The sequence below is a fragment of the Mytilus californianus genome, unplaced genomic scaffold, assembly GCF_021869535.1.
Source record: "Mytilus californianus isolate M0D057914Y unplaced genomic scaffold, xbMytCali1.0.p SCAF_1, whole genome shotgun sequence".
Taxonomy (NCBI): domain Eukaryota; kingdom Metazoa; phylum Mollusca; class Bivalvia; order Mytilida; family Mytilidae; genus Mytilus; species Mytilus californianus.
Window position 1 is genome coordinate 11,286,341 of NW_026262581.1, and position 20,367 is coordinate 11,306,707.

Here is a 20,367-nt window from a genome sequence, read left to right on the forward strand (position 1 = left end):
ACATTGTTAATGTTCTCGACATCATGCCTATAATTCTTGTAGCATATTTATTAAAAGTTTAAAGATCCACCAAATTTACTTGTTTTGAGTTATTGCCGTTGGACAGATAAGTATTTGCTACGTGGGGATCATTGGGACGATGTTCTTTTAATTATTTCATGTTTTCAGAGACATGTTTCTCGTGTTGTTAATGACAGTTTTTTTTTTAACTTATTTATATGTGCCTGATACTGAAAAGCTGGTATTTCTCTTTACAAATACAAATATGATTGTTTTATACTGCTAAAATCTGCATTGAAATGTTATAATGAATAAAGCGAAAATTTTATTTGTAAATAAAATTGTTTTATAGTCTCTCGTAACTCTTTCTAGAGTACTTCTTGTATAATGTTAACTTGTAGATTTTGTTTTATTATGTTGTATATTTTATCTCTAACAAGTGTTGGGACTTAAATAAAGTGTTTATCTTGTCTTGTCGAATAATCTTTTATTTACTCTAATAAAAAATATATCAATTATCCTGCATTTTTTTCTACTTTCTTTAGAAGAGATATTCTAATTGAAAAATGAGTTTACATAATTATTTTTAGGATTTTTCATGTAACTCCTGAATTATAAAAACAAAACCAATTCAATTAAAATAAAATGCTAAGGTGATACGATCGCAGAGGTCGAACCATGAATAGTTGGGGCAAGTATGGACACTTAAAACAGCTGTGAGTTTGGATTGTGATTGAATATTTGACACAACATAGGTTTGTTACACAAAATGAATGTGGTCAAAAAATTGAAAATTTTTAAATTGGACATTTACCTATAATGGTCCAATATCCAAAATCAAAGTACATGGTTAGAATCAGCATATCAAAGAACCCCAAGAATTTATTTTTTGTTGAAATTAAACAAAAGTTTAATTTAGGACCCTTTGGACCTCAATGTAGACCAATTTTATAACGGAGCCAAAAATCCAAAGTCTAAATACATGGTTAGATTCAGCATTTCAAAGAACCCCATAAATTCACTTTTTGTTGAAATCAAACAATGTCTAATTTTGGACCCTGATTTGGATCAACTTGAAAACTGGGCCCAAAAATCCAAAATTTAAATACAGGTTTAGACAGACAATATAAACTTAGTTTTTAAAGGAGTTCGCTTCATCAAAAAAAAAAAGGGAAATGTGTCCATGGGACACAGATGATGCCCCGCTTGCATATAACGTTATAAAGGGACATAACTCAAGAACATTAAAAGTGACGCTACCCAAATTTGTACTTGATCTGAGTTTTGTGGTAATAAGCATAGTGTGTAAGTATCATAACATTTGGTGGAGGCAAACTTAAGTTAGAGAACGGAAACGAAAATATCAGCATTTTTCCATTTGTAAAGGAGAATAACTCTAGAACGATACTTGAAAAGTGACGCCACCAAAATTCAAACTTGATCTGTATTTTGTGGTAATCAGCATTGTGTATAAGTTTCATAGTATTTGGTTGAGGCAAACTAAAGTTAGTGAACGGAAACTAATTTTGGGACTTACGGATGTACGGACGTACAGACGGACAAAGGTAAAACTTAATGCCCCCTCCGCTACGGCAGAGGCATAAAAATATAAATAGTATTCAGAAAATTAGTTTATACAGAATAACAAACATACCTACCACAAAATTCTTCACACAATTTACCAAAGAAAAGAAAAAATAATTTCCAAAATATCATTTATCATTAATACAATGTCTTTAAAAAATCTATAAAACTGTAATTATATATATCTTCAAAATATCTAATAATGAACAGTAAATTTCAAAATATAATTATACTGTCCTACAGAGCTTATCATCAACAACAGTTAGGAAACACAAAATTTTTAAATAAATATGTCACTCCAATTATAATTGTGTAATTGATTTTACGATCATTTCTTATCATTAATATAGATTAATACAGTCCGGGCATGGTATTTCACAGTTATCGAACTGGAAAACAAACAACAACAAAAATTAAAAAAGGCAAATAAATTTTAGCTCTATAAAAACACTTAGTGTAATCAAACTTTATATATATATAATAAATAGTTCCCAATATTTTTTCTTTCATTTGTCACAATCTAATATCTGCAACTTATCCTTCAATGTCAACAACTTTATCTACACAATGTATTGTAATGAAATATATCTTTTGATAAAAATAGATTATTATCTAAAAATAAATTTGTTTTTATTAAGATGTAACATAACATAATGTATGGCACAATTGTATTTTTAAACTTCACTTACATACACTCCACTTCAACAAATGGACAAAGGTCTATTTTAATTTCCAAGGGAATTTTCAACAATAAGAAAATATTCAAACATGTTAACTATCTTTAAATAGAACACAATGCATACACAATTATGACCACAATTAATATATCTGAATCAGCAAAACTATTTTAAACTATGACTCAATTTGAAATTTCTATAATAAATCTATAAATGTAGAGCTTGATTATTTTTTTAATATCTCAACCCTCCTATTGTGGTATGGAACCTTGTGCTAAAATTTCTTACACATCCATACACTTATAATAAGTTATTGTCTGTGAACCAATTTATTTTCCATGAACCCTTGATGTAAACCACAAAAATAGTTCTCTAAAATTAGATATGATGTTATATCTTTTTCAACTATGACCCAACTTAAAATTTCTGTTAATTGTCCAATAACATCTCTGAATTTAGATTCTGGGCAAATATCTAATAATAGCATAGTTTCTGGCACAGAATGAATGTGGTATAAGTTCTTAAATAATTTTAAACTTAGACATTTACCAATTATGGTCCAATATTCAAATTCTAAATACATGGTTGGATCAGCATATCAAATAACCACATTGTTTCATTTGTTGTTAAAATCAAACGGTTTTGTTTTGGATACTTTGGACCTTTATGGGGTTCAGTTTGAAAAACGGGCCCAAAATCAAAAATTTAAAACACTGTTAGATTGCACACATCAAAGAACACCAATGATTTAATTTTTGAAGAAATCAAACAAAGTTTAATTTTGGACCCCTATTTGGACCAATTTTGAAAACCAAGCACAAAATCAAAAAATCTAAAACACTGATGGATTGACAATATCAAATAACATAAACAATTTAAGTTTTGATGAAATCAAACAATGTTCAATTTTGGACCCCATTGTGGACCATCTTGAATACTGTGCCCAAAATCAAATATCTAAATACCACTTAGATTCAGTATATCAAAGAACTCCAACCATTCTTTTCTTTTTAAAATCAAACAAAGTTTAATTTTTGACACTTTGGACCTTAATGTGGACCGACCATGCCCCAAATCAAAAATCTAAATACACGCTTAGATTCAGCATATCAAAGAATCCCAACAATTCATTTTTTTTTTTAAATAAAAAAAGTTGTATTTTGGACACTTTGGACCTTAATGTGGACCAATTTGAAGACAGACCTCAAAATTAAAAAAAATCTAAATACACAATTAGATTCAGCATATCAAGGAACACCAATAATATAATTTTTAAAGAAATCAAACAAAGTTTAATTTTGGACCTTTTAGACCTTAATATATATGAATCATTTCAAAAACAGACCCTAAAATCCAAATATTAAATACCCAATTAGATTCAGCATGTTAAAGACTCCCAGGAATTGAAGACTTTCGAATTAAACCCCATTGAAATTGCTAAAAAAAATAAGCAATGTATACAAAGTACTGGTTTTGACCCCTTTTAACTAAACCATGCAATAGGGTCATTACCCCTAAAATCAATCCCAAACTTTATTTTACGGTATAACACATAGTGGCACAATTAAATAGCAATAAATAGACTTATACTCAAGTTATTGTCCAGAAATCAGAAAATCCTAGTTTTTAGAAATCTTCACTCTTATACATCAATTATTGTCCTGAAACATGAAAAATGCTTGTTGTTGGCCTCTAATTCCTAAACAGCTATGACAATAACCCTCAAAATTAATCCCAACCTTCCTATTGTGGTGTGGAATCTTGTGTTAAAATTTGACCAATGAAATATCTCTTATACTCAAGTAATTGTCTTAAAACCAGACAAATAATTGTTTTTGGCCCCTTTCTTGCCCCTAATTACAAAACAGCTAAGACAATAAACCCGTGAATCAATCGCAACCCTCCTATTCTGGTATGGAACATTGAACTAAAATTTCTTGCACATGCATACACTTACACTAAAGTTATTGTCTGCGAACCAATTTTGAATTGCGTTAATTTCGTCCGCAGAATATAGTTTAAAAACTATATGTATATATTTTGAACATTTTCATCTTATTGATATAGAATTATAGGGTCAACAGCGTATTCGTTTTTTTTTCAAGTCAAAATCATTTAATTTTGTGTGATATGTAAAAAAAAATTGAAAAATCTACGATTTTGTACTAAATTCACTTATTTCTACTGAAAAAAAATAATGCAATGACGTACACTATTTATACATTGTATATGATCAAAACGGAAAAGTTCATAACAGTAGCATCATGGACAGGTTTTTGACGAATCGCAATTCAAGTAAAAAGACAAAATACATATTTATGACTCTTTTTACATTCAAATCGAATATATCACAGTCGAAAATCTAAATGAAAGCATGTGCTGCAAATGATTTAAGATACAGCATTGAGGTTTGGATTCCTGCTGACGAAAAAAATAGGGGATTTCTAAATTATATCACAGACAATAATTGTATAACAGATTCGTGTAGTTGGTGAAATGGTCTCATCGTAGACAGTTCTATGCATATTATTCATTCACAGTTCCAAGAAGTTGAAGGTTTGCAGTCCTGTGTTCCATTTCAAGAACGAACCGTGTGTCCAAATTTTTTAAACAGAACATCGGATAATTCAGGAACTCGCTGGCTTGTCGTTACAAATAGAGGATGTGAACAAGATGGAATAATGTCTGTGATTCATCGTTTGATACATTGGTTGAACAAAACAAGCACATGTTCTGTGTGTTTTTTTGTTTTTTTTATTTAAAAGTTCCAATAACAAATCAGTCATTATATATTTGGTGTATTCCAGCATGACTGTGGGACCTTTGCAATTGCAAATTTAGTAACTATATTGCGTGTTCCCGGCAAAGCCCATGCTCAACCTGTATAGGTGATCATCTTTTTCTTAATAGGTTTCAGTTATCATTCAATGTATCTGAATATTAATTACCGTTTCCGCAGCATGGCGTTTAATACACATATTTCAAAAAGTGGAACTGATATATACGAAGTGCCTAGAATTTGGAATTAAAACTATCTACATAATTTGATATATCATGATGAAGATTTAATTGATGGTGTGGAGAACAGCAAAGGGTAGCAGCTCTCTAAATGTGTCAACTGTAGTGGCGGTAACTAACAGTTGGTGTTGGTAGTAAATTCCATTGGATTATAGCTGGGAACAGTATATCATATATATATATGTCAATATATATGTTCCTGATTATAGTATATGGAAAAAATGTAAATTCAATATATATGTATCTTTTGTAGCCAAAAATAGTCTTTACATGTAAATGTGTGGCTAATTTGCGGTTTCTACTGTCAGATGGTATGAGAATAGCAGATGGATTTGCTGCGATTAAATGGACTATTTTGTAAAGCATAATTAATTTATCTCGTGCATAGTCTTCTTTCTTGTAATGTTGGCCAGTTGGCCGTGTTATAATCCATTTCTGTTACACTCCTGATTTTATGATATTGGTTACAAACGGTTCTGCGTTGGACCATACCAATCTTTGTAGTATGTTCAATTGAATAAGTGTCCCACATATTGAACATAAATATTTTAGTTTTGGTCGAACTATAGCGACGGATTACCTGACTCTTGATGTTTTTAGAAAGTAAAAGTGATTGTCATGATGGTCGATTGAGACTTCTATGGAACATGAATTGGAATTTCCGATTCGAGGTCAAAACAATTTACAGCCTAGCTTCCAGTTTAGCCTCATGAAATTAATAAAAAAATATAGAAAAAAGTAAGATTTCGATTTCTTGTTTAATCTAAAACATTTATTATACCATGAACATCTTATAACACTTCATTCAGCCATTCTTAATATTTTGAATGTTCCGCTGTTCTCTCGTTTTCACCGTTCCGTGGTGTATTATTTTTAAACAATCTTATTTTTTTTAGGAACTCCCTCATTAACCGCGGGGAAATCGTTTATCTCCCTTGTATGTATTCATTCAAATCGAGGTCATATTCAGCATGGATGTTCGAACTGGCAACTGAAAGCGTTATTAGAAACCAAATATGAAGAAGTTTTTCGGGAAACTTGGAAAGAAAAAAGGTGAACCTGGAAGACCAACACCGCCACCATCGCCAAATCTTGGGGCAATTGGAGCTACAGGAGGGGTTTATGTTGGTTATGAAGTGAGAGAAAAGGACTTGCCGAAGCTTCATAAAGCTGTTTGGAATGACGATTTAGCGAAAGTAAAGTCCTTAGTTAAGAAGGATGCGAACGGTTTAGATAAGGAAAACAGGTAAATGCACCATTGTTATATAATGCATATTGTGATCAGCTGTCAGGGTGCACGACGTCCCCATTCCAAACATTCTTGCTCAACCATCCATGCAGAATCAAAACAAAACATGACAAGACACGATGTTTTCGCGTTAAATGTCACTCGGTGATCTATAGATATTTTTTTGACTCTCACATTGCTACTAGTATTAATAAAAAATCATCTGATAACATCAGTTATTAAAAAGTGTAAAACAATAAACAGGTTACCCACGAAATTGTGTACATGTATATAAAAAAATTTCACCTTTAATGAAAATTAAAAATACTTTTTATGAATGGAAAAATTAAACACTTTCCCTCAAAAATAATATTTCATTTTATTTTTCAAACTGTGTATAACACTTGACATTCATAAATTTTTCTTAGGGTGCTTGTACATATGTGTCTTGAAAAGGTGTAGTTTTCCAAATAAAAAACATGACATGATTTAGCTAGGATTTTGAGGGCTTTATTGTCACTTTTATGTGATACTAAAACTTACTTTTATACATGTATGTACTTTTTTGGGGGGTAACAGCATAGCATGATAGGGCTAGGGCAGTTATTGCATGGGCTTAAATACATTAATTTGTATACATTTAAAAATATAACAACAGGCTTCACAAAATGTATCTGGAAATAACTATTTTTGGAGTATAAAAAATTCTGTTGATGTTTTCGATAAATTACGTGCTTTTGATGGTCCTTTTGATTTGGTTGACAGTTTGACTTTTCCACTCTTTAAACTACACTTCCACAGAATCTTATCTCTGATTCTGATTGCAAATTTATTTGCTGCAACTCATATAAAGCGTTTTTCTCAAATTTATGAGAAAGGTAAATATGCTACATTGTAGATATACCAACTGGAGGTGTGATGACATGATTATTAAAAGCTGTAAATTTTCTCCCTGACAACATTCATAAAATTGAGAATGGAAATGGGGAATATGTCAAAGAGACAACAACCCGGCCAAAGAGCAGATAACAGCCGAAGGCCACCAATGGGTCATCAACGCAGCGAGAAAATCCCGCACCCGGAGGTGGTCCTCAGCTGGCCCTAAATTAAAAATGTGTACTAGTTCAGTGAAAATGGACGTCATACTAAACTTCAAAACATAGAAATGAACTAAAATTAAATAACATATAAGACTAACAAAGGCCAGAGGCTCCTGACTTGGGACAGGCGCCAAAATGCGGCGGGGTTAAACATGTTTTGTGAGATCTGAACCCTCCCCCTATACCTCTAGCCAATGTAGAATAAAGAAACACACAGCGATACGCACAGTAAAACTCAGTTTAAAAGAAGTCCGAGTCCGATGTCAGAAAAGGTATCAAAAGAAACTAAACAAAATGACAATGATACATAAATTAACAAAGGACTACTAGCAGTTTCTGACATGCCAGCTCCAGACCTCAATTAAACTGACCGAAAGATTATGTCTTCATCATATGAAAATCAATTAAATCCCTCTCGTTAGGGGTTTAGTATCATACCATCATAAAATATATAAGTACATAACCCTTATCATGCCAACAACTGGTTTTAGAATAAATGTGTTTATTTCCGATGCAAAGACCCTACGAGTGAATCAATATTAATGCCAAAATATGCAATCCAAAATGACTTGACAACAGTATCGTAACTATATCCCTTCCAAATAAGTCTGTTTAAAGGTTTGGTTAGCTTTTGTACGTTTCAGCAATAAATATAAACATAAGAAGATGTTGAATGATTGCCAATGAGACAACTCTCCACAAGAGACCAAATTTAAATGACACAGAAATTAACAACTATATATGTAGGTCAATGTACGGCCTTCAACAATGAGCAAAGCCCATACCGCATAGTAAGCTATAAAAGTTTATCATCAGGTTGTAGGTATTCCTATGAGCACCAGTTGTGCCCCTTTAATAGCAGACTTGATCCTGTACTGTTATGAATCACAGTTTATGGCCAAACTCAGTAAAGACCTGTCTAAATTCGATTTAATTAATAAATTCAACAATACATAATATCTTGATGATAATTTTTCGTTAAATAATCAAGAATTCTCTAAAAAAAACTGCTAAAACTTACCCAAATGAACTTACTTTAAATAAATCTAGTATTAACAATAATAACTGTCCTTATCTAGATTTAGATATTTCAGTTTTACATGACAAACTCTAAACCTCTACGACAAAAGGAACTATTTTTCTTTCCCTATTGTAAATTTTCCTTTTTCGGACGGTGATGTTCTTTTTGGCACAGTCTTATGGTGTTTATATATCACAACTCATTCGCTATGCCTGTGTCTGTAGTGATGATAAAAGGATAATTGAATATCTTTCTTGAACAAAATTTTTGTATTTGGAGGTGCTCCTACTTTTGAAGACTTATACAAAGTACAAGTTAATTCAACGGCCGTCGTTTTGAAATGGTTGAACAGCCAAAATACATCATATTTTAAATGATTTTAACAGATTTCAAGTTAAATGGTGATGAGTTCATTACATTATTTGTCTTCCTGTAATACATTTTTATCTACTGTAAACTACTGTAAATGGTATATGTCCAAATTACGAGCAGTGGCAAAAGCACTCTAGAAAACTCTTTTTATTTCGTTAGTCATATAAGATATACAGTTTGGTAATTATTGGATTATTAATTAATAAAATGAATGAAACTGAATATGATTACATATTACAGGGATGATTCCAGGTGTTTTCAAATGGGTCCCTTAACCAGCAAATTGGGAATTTTCATCCCAATTGGGAATTTTGTTATGCATAAAATCTTAGACGAAATAACATTATTTTCCTGTAAAAACAGAAAATGTATTGAGCTTAACCTGAACACTGCTGTACGAAGTTGTAACATTTGGAATAATCCTGAAGGGGCTAATGATTATGATATACATATGATTACCAGATTGCTCGACTTTAGTGGATTGAGACCAGGGAAGTTGTTACATGAAAATCATTCCACATGATGCACTATTCTAGGCTTGCATCTTAGCTATGGTGTTACCTTTTATATATGTAACAGCCAAGATAAACCCCTGAAAAAAATCATCCATTGAGTAATTTTTTCAACAACAGGTCATCTTTATAAATTTTCCTTGATGTAAATCGATTTCAAATTGAAATGCCTACTGTTGAATTCAGAAAAGCAATTACAAAAGTTTTAGTACTTAATTGATCAGATATTTTTTGTGATATTTGCTTGCTGTTTAAAATGTAGATGGTTGTCATAGTTTTACACTGGAATTATTATACTAATGTCCCAGTTTTACTTTACGTGTAACTCTAAAAAAACAGGAAATTTAAGCATTGAACCATTGTATTTATTATATTATTTGGATCATCTTCCCAACTTCTGAAACAGTTCCATAATGTGTCGATACCCTATACACCTTATCGCTATTTGTCCGCCATTACTGGACATCACAAAGGTTCCCGTAAAATTTTGACGTCACAATAGAAAATATCTGACGCCACAATGGAAAAGTGATTGTTGTATGACGTCAAAAATTGAACCGGGCAGATTTCCAAATAGCCATAATGTGTATTTCGTGAATGATCTATCAACATGTTTTTTTTCTAAAACGTTCAGACAGTCAGACTTTTGTCTTGAGGAAATGGGGCCAGACAAAATATGAAATACTTTTTTTTTATAAAACAAGTTTCCATCATATTATATAATGGTTCCTCTGATTGATCTGCTTTTATGAGATGGGTCCCAATTAAAATCATCAATGTTCAATGATGTTATATCAAAATCTAAATTTTGCTCTCTGCCAAGGTGTGCTTTTACTAAACCAATTTTGACAAAAAGCATCTTTTTTATCTACCTGATGGGCGATCTGCTTTTATGAAAGTCCAACAATTATGACGTTTTGAAAGGCTAATGATTTATTTTTTTGCTGTCGTAGGAAGGCGGCACAGCAAAAAAATAAAATTGGCCAATCAAGACGTCAAAATAAATTAGATTACTTTTACAAGATCAAATACTCCCATAGTATTTTCGTCAATTGTATATGAAGGGGTCTGATTCCGCTGCTAGTAGAATCATCCCTGTATTAAATTAATCCATATATATTTAAATACTTAAAACGCATTAAAAATTATTGTTTTATGGACATAGTCCCCTTAGACCAAGAATATTGACTTCCCTTTTTACCACAAAATTAGTCCTGTCACTGGCCTCCAAAACATTTTCACCAGAAAATCACTATTTTCAAAATATTTACAATAAGTACTAGTTCCATGTAAAGGCCTCTAATTAGACATGCAGATCACATTTGTTATGCCTGCATATGAAGTTAATTCATGAATCATGTGCATATTAAATATATAAATGTTGTTTATTAAAAGCTTCCATGCTATTCATGCATTGTAACGTTTCATTATTAAAGGGATACATGTATTTTTCAAATGTTTACAGAGAAAAAGTTAGGTTGAGTCTTTAAAATAGCACACAATTTGATATTCAGGTATCAAAGGAAATTCTTTTTCGTAGATATGAATAAAGGGGATTTGAAGTATACATCAATGAGAAAGCAACCAAATGACAAAATTGAGCAAAGTATTGCATCTAGAGGCTTACACATACAGTCTTTGAAAATAGATGTCTGTTACAATATGTCAAGCTATAAAATATCCAAAACCTAGTCTATATTTTTCATTTCAGAACCCCTTTACATCTTGCTTGTGTGAAAGGTAGTAAACCAATTGTCCAGGAATTATTGGAGTGGCATGCCAAACCAAATATTGGAGACAATGAAGGCAAAACTCCCCTTCTTAAGGTATGGCATAAATTATCTTTTGTAAAATAACAAATATAATGTATATGGTATAACAAAAATTGATACATGTACCAATTAAAGTATATAATATAGGTGATTGGTCATTGTCCATCATGATGTAAAACTGTGTAATTGTTGTTATTATAATTATCCATCCAATGAATTGCTGTGCATCAAATTTTATGTTGTTTCATGTACATGTGCAATATAAAAATAAAGAGGTGTGGTATGATTGCCAATGAGACAACTATCCACTGGAGTTCAAATAAGTGGATATAAGCTATTCTAGGTCACCTGATGGACTTAAACAAGGAGAAAAATCCATACTGTATAGTCACATTTCTTTTCTGTCTAAGAACTAGTATCTTCTTTCAGTAGTTTACTCAGATGAACTGAAGAAGTGTTGATGCCAGAGTAAATATGTACAAAACGTATTACATGGCACTATACCTCTTATTGAGTTTATAACAGATGAAGTAATGATAAAATTGACAAGAGAAAAAAACTTTTATAATACCATACAAAGTGTCTATACTTACATTTATTATTAAAAGATTACTGGTAGATATTAAAGGCATTTTAATGAGTCCCTATTTGAATATTTGATATTTTCAATGTCAAAGCCGAGATGAATATTGAAACATTATATCTGGGCCATATATTTGCACTGTACATGTACAGTGTGTTTTAAACAATAGGATGTGGTATGATTGAAAATGTCAATGATATATACACACTGTACATGTAGTAAGCTATAAAAAGCCCTAAGATAAAAAAATATGGAACAACTCAAAAGAGAAAATGAACAGCCTGATCTAAGCAAATAACATTAAATTAAAAAAAAACTATGCTGTGAGACGACAACCAACAGTAACCACTGAATAACAAGCTCCTGGCCCTGGTCATAGCTTTTGCATATAAATATAAAAATGAGATGTGGTATGATTGCCAATGAGACAAGTGTCAACCAGAGACCAAATGATGTAGAAGGTTAGCAATTGAAGGTCACCTTAAGTTTTGATATCAGCTATATAGCTTGTTGTCCCTGATCAAAAATATTTGATGATTCGAAATAAAGTCACACCTATTACTAAATGTATCAAAATTGTGTATTGGTAAATGTATCAAAATCATGTATTGGACATTTATACTGCCTTCTTTTCCATTGTTTCCCTTGTAATACTTCATAGAGTTATTGTCCCCTGTGCAACGCGTTGCTAGTTTGCGAAATTTACATTATAGGTTTATATCATCAATGACTTTGACGAGTTCGAAAATCAGTGCCGATCAATTATTTTTAAAAGAGTTATGCCCTTTGGAAATATTGATTATACGGAAAATTGCATTGTTAGCACTGCCATAAGTTCAATTTTTGCCAGAATTTATGAATCTTATATCAGAGGTTTATATCAGCAATGTCTTTGACACTTTCGAAAATAAGTTCTGATCAAATATTTTTAACGAGTTACACATGTATGCCCCTGATCATGGAAATATTAATTATAATGGCAATCACATTACATTTGCTCTAAAGCCTTCATATCTCTAACATGTTAATAAAAGTCTTATAGAACAAAAAAAAAGTGCTTTTTCAGTTATTGATTGCCCTTGTACCTTGGATAGATAAAATATGTGCAACACGTGGGGCAATGGAACTCTGTTCTTTTATTACTATTTGTCTTGACCATAAGCAAATGTGTCACTTCTGGTAGGTAAGGTCACAAGCAGTCAATACATGCAAGTAAAATTTATTTTGGGTAACTGGTTACATTTTGTAATTTACATGTATAAATAAGGCACAGAAAAAGAGGGGTTTTCATGTTTTTTTTAATGTAAAATTGTTAAACTCATATTTATATAACAAAAAGAAATTTTGTTGTATTTTTAATAAATTTAAGAGATATTTAAATGGAATTTCAAGTACTCTGAATTATCAGTATATATAGATCCATTTTTTAAATGCCTGTTGTTTACTTAGAATTATTACTTTTATCAATTGATAGAAACTGTCAGACTAGGAAAGAAATTGTACATTTTTGGGGTAATATATATCATTCATATATTGATTAAAGAATTTAGGTTACTGTTCGGAAAAGGGTGACACAAGATCGTGAATAGATATTAATCAAAATATATAGATATTGTCATATTCTTTAACAAATAAAAATGACAGCAGGTGAATGAAAACTTTTTAAAATCCGTTTAGGAAGATTTTAATTCAATGTCAGTATTGCCTGTACAAGTTGGAATGTTGCCACCAGTTTAAAAATTTTTATCTTGGAAGTTCATATGATCTATATAGGAACAAAAAGAGATGTGGGGATATGTCAATGAGACAGCAACCCAATGACAAAAAGATAAGATTTGTATTCTTGATAACAAGTTTGCACTACAAACTCTTTTAACTGGGTGGAAAGTAACTTTGCCTAGTTGACCATACCCCAGAAATTTTTGTAATGTTTTTATCATTGCGAACATTTTTAATTGCAATTTAAATGTTGATAGCATTATTTGTATTGCAAAAAATCGCAATAATAAATGCATGCATAAATTTCTGAATTGACAGTAATTTGCATTCTACATGTATACGTACATTGTATTAGAAAAGTATCAGAATTTACCAGAAGTATCTCTTTAAGTATTTTAAAACATGTTTAATGTGGTTTGATGAAAATTGTACTCAGGTGCGGATCCAGGATTTTGAAAACATGGGGCCCCTAGTTGCTCAATGTTTGAACTGATGCTTGTAAAAAGTATATGCATTTATCATATATATAGCTCCATAATGGGGGAGGGGGGGTCACCCCCTAAATCCTCCTCTGCTTAATGGGGAATCCCAGTGTAAATCAGAATAGTATTTTCCTCAAACTTGACTATTTTTTTTCTGACACCTAGAAGCCGATTGAGAATTTACACTGATAGTGTATGGCCTAACTATGATTTAATATATGTTTTTGAGAGGTATGCAGTATTTTTAGGACAAACAACTTACTTCATGTGATCAAAAGTGAACACTTATATTGATTCATTAATGGACAAATATTTGCAGCCTTATTCTTTAGTCAGTTATATCAATAATTGATGAATGAACAGTTGGTCTGAATTCCCAATGAATTGGCAGTATCTGTTTACCTGGGACACTTAAAATAACTTGTTGGAATATTTGTGAAGATAAATCCTTTCACAACTAATACTGATATATAGCATGTGAATGGTAGTCCTATTAAATCCTCTTTTCTTAATCAGTACACCACAAAAACGTTTCTCTTATCATTGCCAAAACTTAGCATGTGAATTATCATTGTGGTATTAAAGTATAAGTAAATGTACTTTATATATGATTGTGTAAGATACGTGATAGGCAATGAAGAGCTTTAGAATATGTGGAAAATGATTCTGCCTTTATGCAGTTGCAAAACTTCCATTTTGGGCATTTTAATTATTTTCTTGCTTTTTTATTCTTTAGTTGTTTCAAAATAAAGTCAAAATATTGTTTGCTTTTATTTAATTTTGAAAATAATTGAATTTGATTGAACAATACATATAGTTGTAGTATTTAAATGGATTGAAATATAGACTCAGGGGTCAAGTTAAAATGACTGATTAAGAGTTATGTAAAATATTTCTGAATATTTTGCCATTGATTAAATGCAAATACTAGTATTGTTACATGACATTTAAGTAAAGCTTTTTATTTGGTTTAGTTCTTCTTGACCAATAAGTTTGTTTCAGGATAGATATTAAGGTGTATTTGATCACACGATATTATATAGAGCAATAAATATAAAAAAGGGGGACAAATTTAAACAATCCTTTGTCCTAGAATTAAGGATTAACCTCAAATTTATGCTGTTACCTAATGTAGTAAAATGAAATGAATGAGTATTAATGACCACTGGCACACCATTTTCAATTACAGTTGAAACAAGATCTAATGAGAAGGAAATTGAAAAGATGTACAGGTTTTTCATAAAGACAATACCCTCTTTTTAAAAAATATTTATAATAAATTTGTCTGTATTTAGTTACTGAACTCATGCCTTGTGTGCATAATGATCACATATGTAGAGAACATGGATGTCAACTGTTACGTATTACAATAAAAGATACATGTAAAACTTTTATTCATAATAATAGTTGCCTTTATATGCTTGTTATGTTCTATGTTTAGCTTTTGTGAGTCAATGTAAATTTGGGCAAGTGGTTTAACCTTTCAATATATATCAAGCTCTTACTTGACTCTAAAAAGTTTGTGTATAAATTAAACAGGACAATCATGATCAGTACCACATTCTTTGAATAGCAAAAAAAAAACCCAAACAAATCACAATCAAGTTACAGTTAAAGGGAAATCACACTATTGTTTATACGCATCGCTCTCGGCGCCGCTATAGTGTCGTGACCGTATTATGACGTCGCCGTTTCGAGTCCGTCGTAAAGGTTGCTAATTTCTAAAATGGCGGCCCGCTCAAAGGGAAATGCAAATGCAAATGACGTTTTGATTTAAGTGCAAAAAATGAAAATGCTACTCGAAACGGACAAAATGTATGGCAAAAAAATAGCCGAAAGTGGTCTTGATATGGTCTTGAATTACCTTACGATTGGGTTTAATTCAAATGAGTTACTCTTTTTAAATAAAGATATTATTATTATTATTATTATTATTATTATTGAGTTAGTATTTACATACAATACCATTTATACAATATTTTTTCTTAAAGATTTATTAATTTCACCGAAAAATATTGTTAGATATGAGAAATATAAAGATTTTTTGTTGATCTGGTCTTTATTATTTGTAGCGAAATCCGTCAGCTCAACTTTTTTTTTGTAGAAAAACTTTTTTTATTTACTGTAAAGTTTATATTTTCATATATTAACAATATTTTGATCTCGCAGATTTCTTAGTTTCACGAAGAAAAAAAATATTTAAAAGCAAAAGAGATATTTATAACACTTTTTATCGATCATTTCAGTATAATCAAAGCGTACATCGGGGAATGTGAAATCCGTCCAGTCAACTTTTTTTTTAGAAAAACATTTTGTTTTACTATGAAGTTTAAATTTTCATAAAAGATAACTATTAATCTCGCAGATTTCTTAGTTGTATGAAAAAATATTGTAAAACAAAAGAGATATTACTAGTAACAATTTTTGTCGATCAGTTCAATATTGTAAAGCGTACATCAGTGAGTGTGAAATCCGTCCAGTCAACTTTTTTTTGTTAGATTTTCATAAAATATAGTCAAATAACAAAAAAGTTCTGCCTATTTATATCGCATCCGGTCAATACGGGCAATTGTCCTGTCATTAGTGTAACCCAACTGTTGGCAGCGTTAATCGTCGCGATGCCGTATGTTGGAATATACTGGGAAAAATAACAATATACCAGGAGTAACAGCATGTAAGCGTACAGCTTCCGGAATTTGTAGTTTTCTGTCCAACAGAGGGATGTAAATAAGAACAATGAGTTTCGATGTTCCTTTGGTGTCAAACGCCTCTCTCTCTCTCTCTCTCTCTCTCTCTCTCTCTCTCTCTGTTTCTTTTTTTTTTGAGAAGTGGGGTATGGGGGGCACAAACACATGAACACGAGTGATTCGTAGTCTCTCTGTTTCTTTTTTTTTTGAGAAGTGGGGTATGGGGGGCACAAACACATGAACACGAGTGATTCGTAGAGTAATCATATTTGCTGAAATATCAAACGTTATTTAAGAATAACGCCAGTTAAACATCACTGTAAAAGAAGCATACAAAATTTTACATCGGTTGCTGGCTGTCGAAATCAAAGAAAATTTAGCACCGTATTATATAGTACATTATACGCAATCTTCCTTTAATGCTTTGTACAGGCTTACATAATTTGGGCACCAAAAAAAATCATATTTTGTAGTATTTCTTCATACTGTCAATTATAGCGAACTGTACGACCAGCAAGTTAAAAAATAAGGCCGCTAGACGTCAGAGCAATCTGGGAATATCAAACACTATGCCTAGTTATTTTTGTACTATTGATGACCGTACTGCCTACAACAACAACAAAAAATCCACACTGTATATTTGGCTTTACAAGACTCCAACAAGAGAAATATTTAACACATACACGTGTATTTATGTAAAGTAACATGTCTTTCAGAGTGCTAATCTGTAACCATCACATTAAGGTCCGTCTTGGGAAAGAGTATTCATCTCATATAGAAAAAAATTTTGTGCTGATATTCATGTAATATTTGCCACTGAAAGTTTTACAAAAATCAAGAAAAAAACGAAAACAAAAACAAAACAAAAACTAGTAATTCAGATGTAGGTTCGTGTTCAGATCACTCAATGTGATCACTTACCTGTCAACAAACAGTGATATAGGGAGATTGTCAGATTCCGATCATGACTGTAAAGGACAACCATTTGTTTAATACAAAGGTAGCTGATTTACTCTTGATACCTTGGTTCTTTAAAAAAAAACGGCCAACATGATATAGCAGAGTGCAAAAAGTGGCACACACAATCAATCAGTTATTTTCAAATTACCTATCATTAATCAGTTTTGGCAAAAAAAGTATATAGGCTATACCATACTGAAACATAAATGTGATAAAAGAATATACAACTCTAGAAAGAGAGGTGCACCAACAGAAAATAGAAAGTGCAATCTTTCTTTTAATTTCATCCGATCTCAGATCTCAAAATTTTAACTTTTACCAGAATTTATTCTATCTTACAGTATAACTCGGAAGTTTCTAAGTGGAACTCGAGCTTTAACTAGAACTCTTACTCGAATAAACATTCGAACTAAAAATAAAACTGGAACTTTAACTCTAAATTTAGCTGGAACTCGAACTCTTATTCTACACCAAAGGTTATCCACACTCTTATTTGTCATCTGATAAAAAAATTCGTAAGGGTTCCACGGAACCCAGTGTCTCGCCTACTTTTGCTGTTAATCGCAGGCTCAACAAAAATGAGGAAAAAAATCAATAAAAATATTCCACTCGATACTATCTTTTGATTATAAGAAGCTTAGACTGTCCAAGTTTGGTATAAATCTAGGATAGTTTATGGATCTAATAAATGTTTTAAAAACTTTAACTGCATACTGTATGTAATGTTAACTGGAAGAAAAACTAAGTCCATTTATAAGTAAAATACGGATAAACAGGTACAAAATTTTGACAAAATTTCCTTCGAGATACAAGCTTTTGATCATAAACAAGCTTCTGTCCAAGTTTGGTACATATCCAGGATAGTTTAAGAAAGTTATTGAAATCTTAAAAAACTTTAACCACAGAGTGAATGTATTGTTTCCTGGCAGAACAACTAAGTCAATTTATAAGTAAAAAACGGAAAAAATAGATTTTTTTTTACAAAATTTACTTCTGGATACTATCTTATGATCATAAACAAGCTTCTGACAAAGTTTGGTATAAATCCAGGATAGTTTAAGAAAGTAATTAAAAATTTAAAAACTCTAACCACAGAGTAAATGTATTGTTTCCTGGCAGAAAAATCAAGTCCATTTATAAGTCAAATATGGAAAAACAGGAATTTTATTTTTACAAAATTTACTTCTGGATACCATCTTGTGATCATAAACAAGCTTCTGTCTAAGTTTGGTAGAAATCCAGGATAGTTTAAGAAAGTTATTAAAACTTCAAAAACTTTAATCACAGAGTGAATATTTGTGGACGCCGCCGACGCCGACGACGGAATGTAGGATCGCTATGTCTCGCTTTTTCGACTTTAGTCGAAGGCTCGACAAAACAACTAGAGTTAGATAAATAGTATCGACATGTCCACAGAAACACGGATAGATGTAGCAGAATAAGAAAAAAAAACTAGAGCCGTTTATTACAAATTAAAAGATTTTTTCACATAAATGAACTGGGAACATTATATGTTCCTGATTTCAATATGGCGATGTGTATTTCATTGTCAATTAACTCTAAATTATCAGATGCATTGTATTTCTCATAATATACCAACGTTGAGCGATTAATCGAACAGTAATAAAATATACGTAATACATAAAGTTTTAATACACAGGCGATGAACATTGAACATATTATGTACAATGAACATGAAACGATGTATGAAAAATGGGTGCGGGATGATAGAACTCAGAAAAAAATTTGGTTTCCACAGTTCGAATAAATTATGAAGCGTTGTGTAATTACGGAACCAATTTTAAATTCCTACCGAAAATAGGTTTCTTTTAACGTGCTGAGTTTGTGGCATTTTTAACACGGCATTTCAGGTTTTATCTTCCCGGTGCGAATGGACAAGCTAGTGAAATTATGGTAACGAAATTATTCTGCCTGCAGTCTAAAAGGAACGTGTTACTTTTCAGCCCGGATACCCTCAGTCTTCCGAGGTAGAAGATTCTTTATCTGGAAGCCGAAAATTATTTCTATAATACGGCATGAAGCAAACATTCGTTTTCCCCATACAACAAATGCAATTTAAAAAATGAGATGACTTTATTACTTTATAATAAACTGTTCAGTATTGTATCTATGTTTAACGATTCGATAGATTGATAAAGATATCAATGAATAATCAAAATACCTTAAAAAATGTTCAAAAATGATATTATATTTTGTAGTGAAAAGGTTTAATTCAACCCAAGCGTTGCAAGAAATGCTGTTATGCCAGCAACGTCGTTCTATAACGTTAAAAGGTTATAGTTCCCGCAAAAATTCAATAATAAAGATTATTTCCGTTTTAGCGGATTTAAAACATCGATGACCCCCCTTTTTTATTTTTGCTTTTAAAATCTCCCCTGAAGCTGCAACTTATGCAGAAGTTTAAAGGGAAAAACATTAGTAGATTTTTTTTATTTCAAGAAAAATCTATTATAAATAGCAATTAAAATGGCGGGAAATGTTCAAATGCCTTCAAAAATAAGAAAACCGAGACAAATAAATGTTCATTAGGTACAAGTTACATTTGACTGTTTTTGTTATTCCAGTTAAACATGGTTTTTCAATAAGTTTGTCTTTTTTTAACAATTTAGAGTGGTATTTCTATATTTCGTT

At 31.3% G+C, this 20,367-nt stretch overlaps 1 protein-coding gene across 12 annotated transcripts in view; it reads left to right on the top strand.

The window, feature by feature from the left end:
• The first annotated feature begins 6,238 nt into the window (after positions 1-6,238).
• The window catches only part of LOC127699199 (ankyrin repeat domain-containing protein 26-like), a 111,778-nt gene continuing 97,649 nt past the window's right edge, over positions 6,239-20,367 (top strand). For all 12 annotated transcript variants that reach the window (XM_052203063.1, XM_052203130.1, XM_052202994.1 and 9 more), the window contains exons 1-2: positions 6,239-6,525; positions 11,224-11,338. In XM_052203063.1, the coding sequence (XP_052059023.1) occupies positions 6,296-6,525; positions 11,224-11,338 (345 nt within the window). In that variant the 5' untranslated portion in view covers positions 6,239-6,295. The remainder of the gene's footprint in view (positions 6,526-11,223; positions 11,339-20,367) is intronic.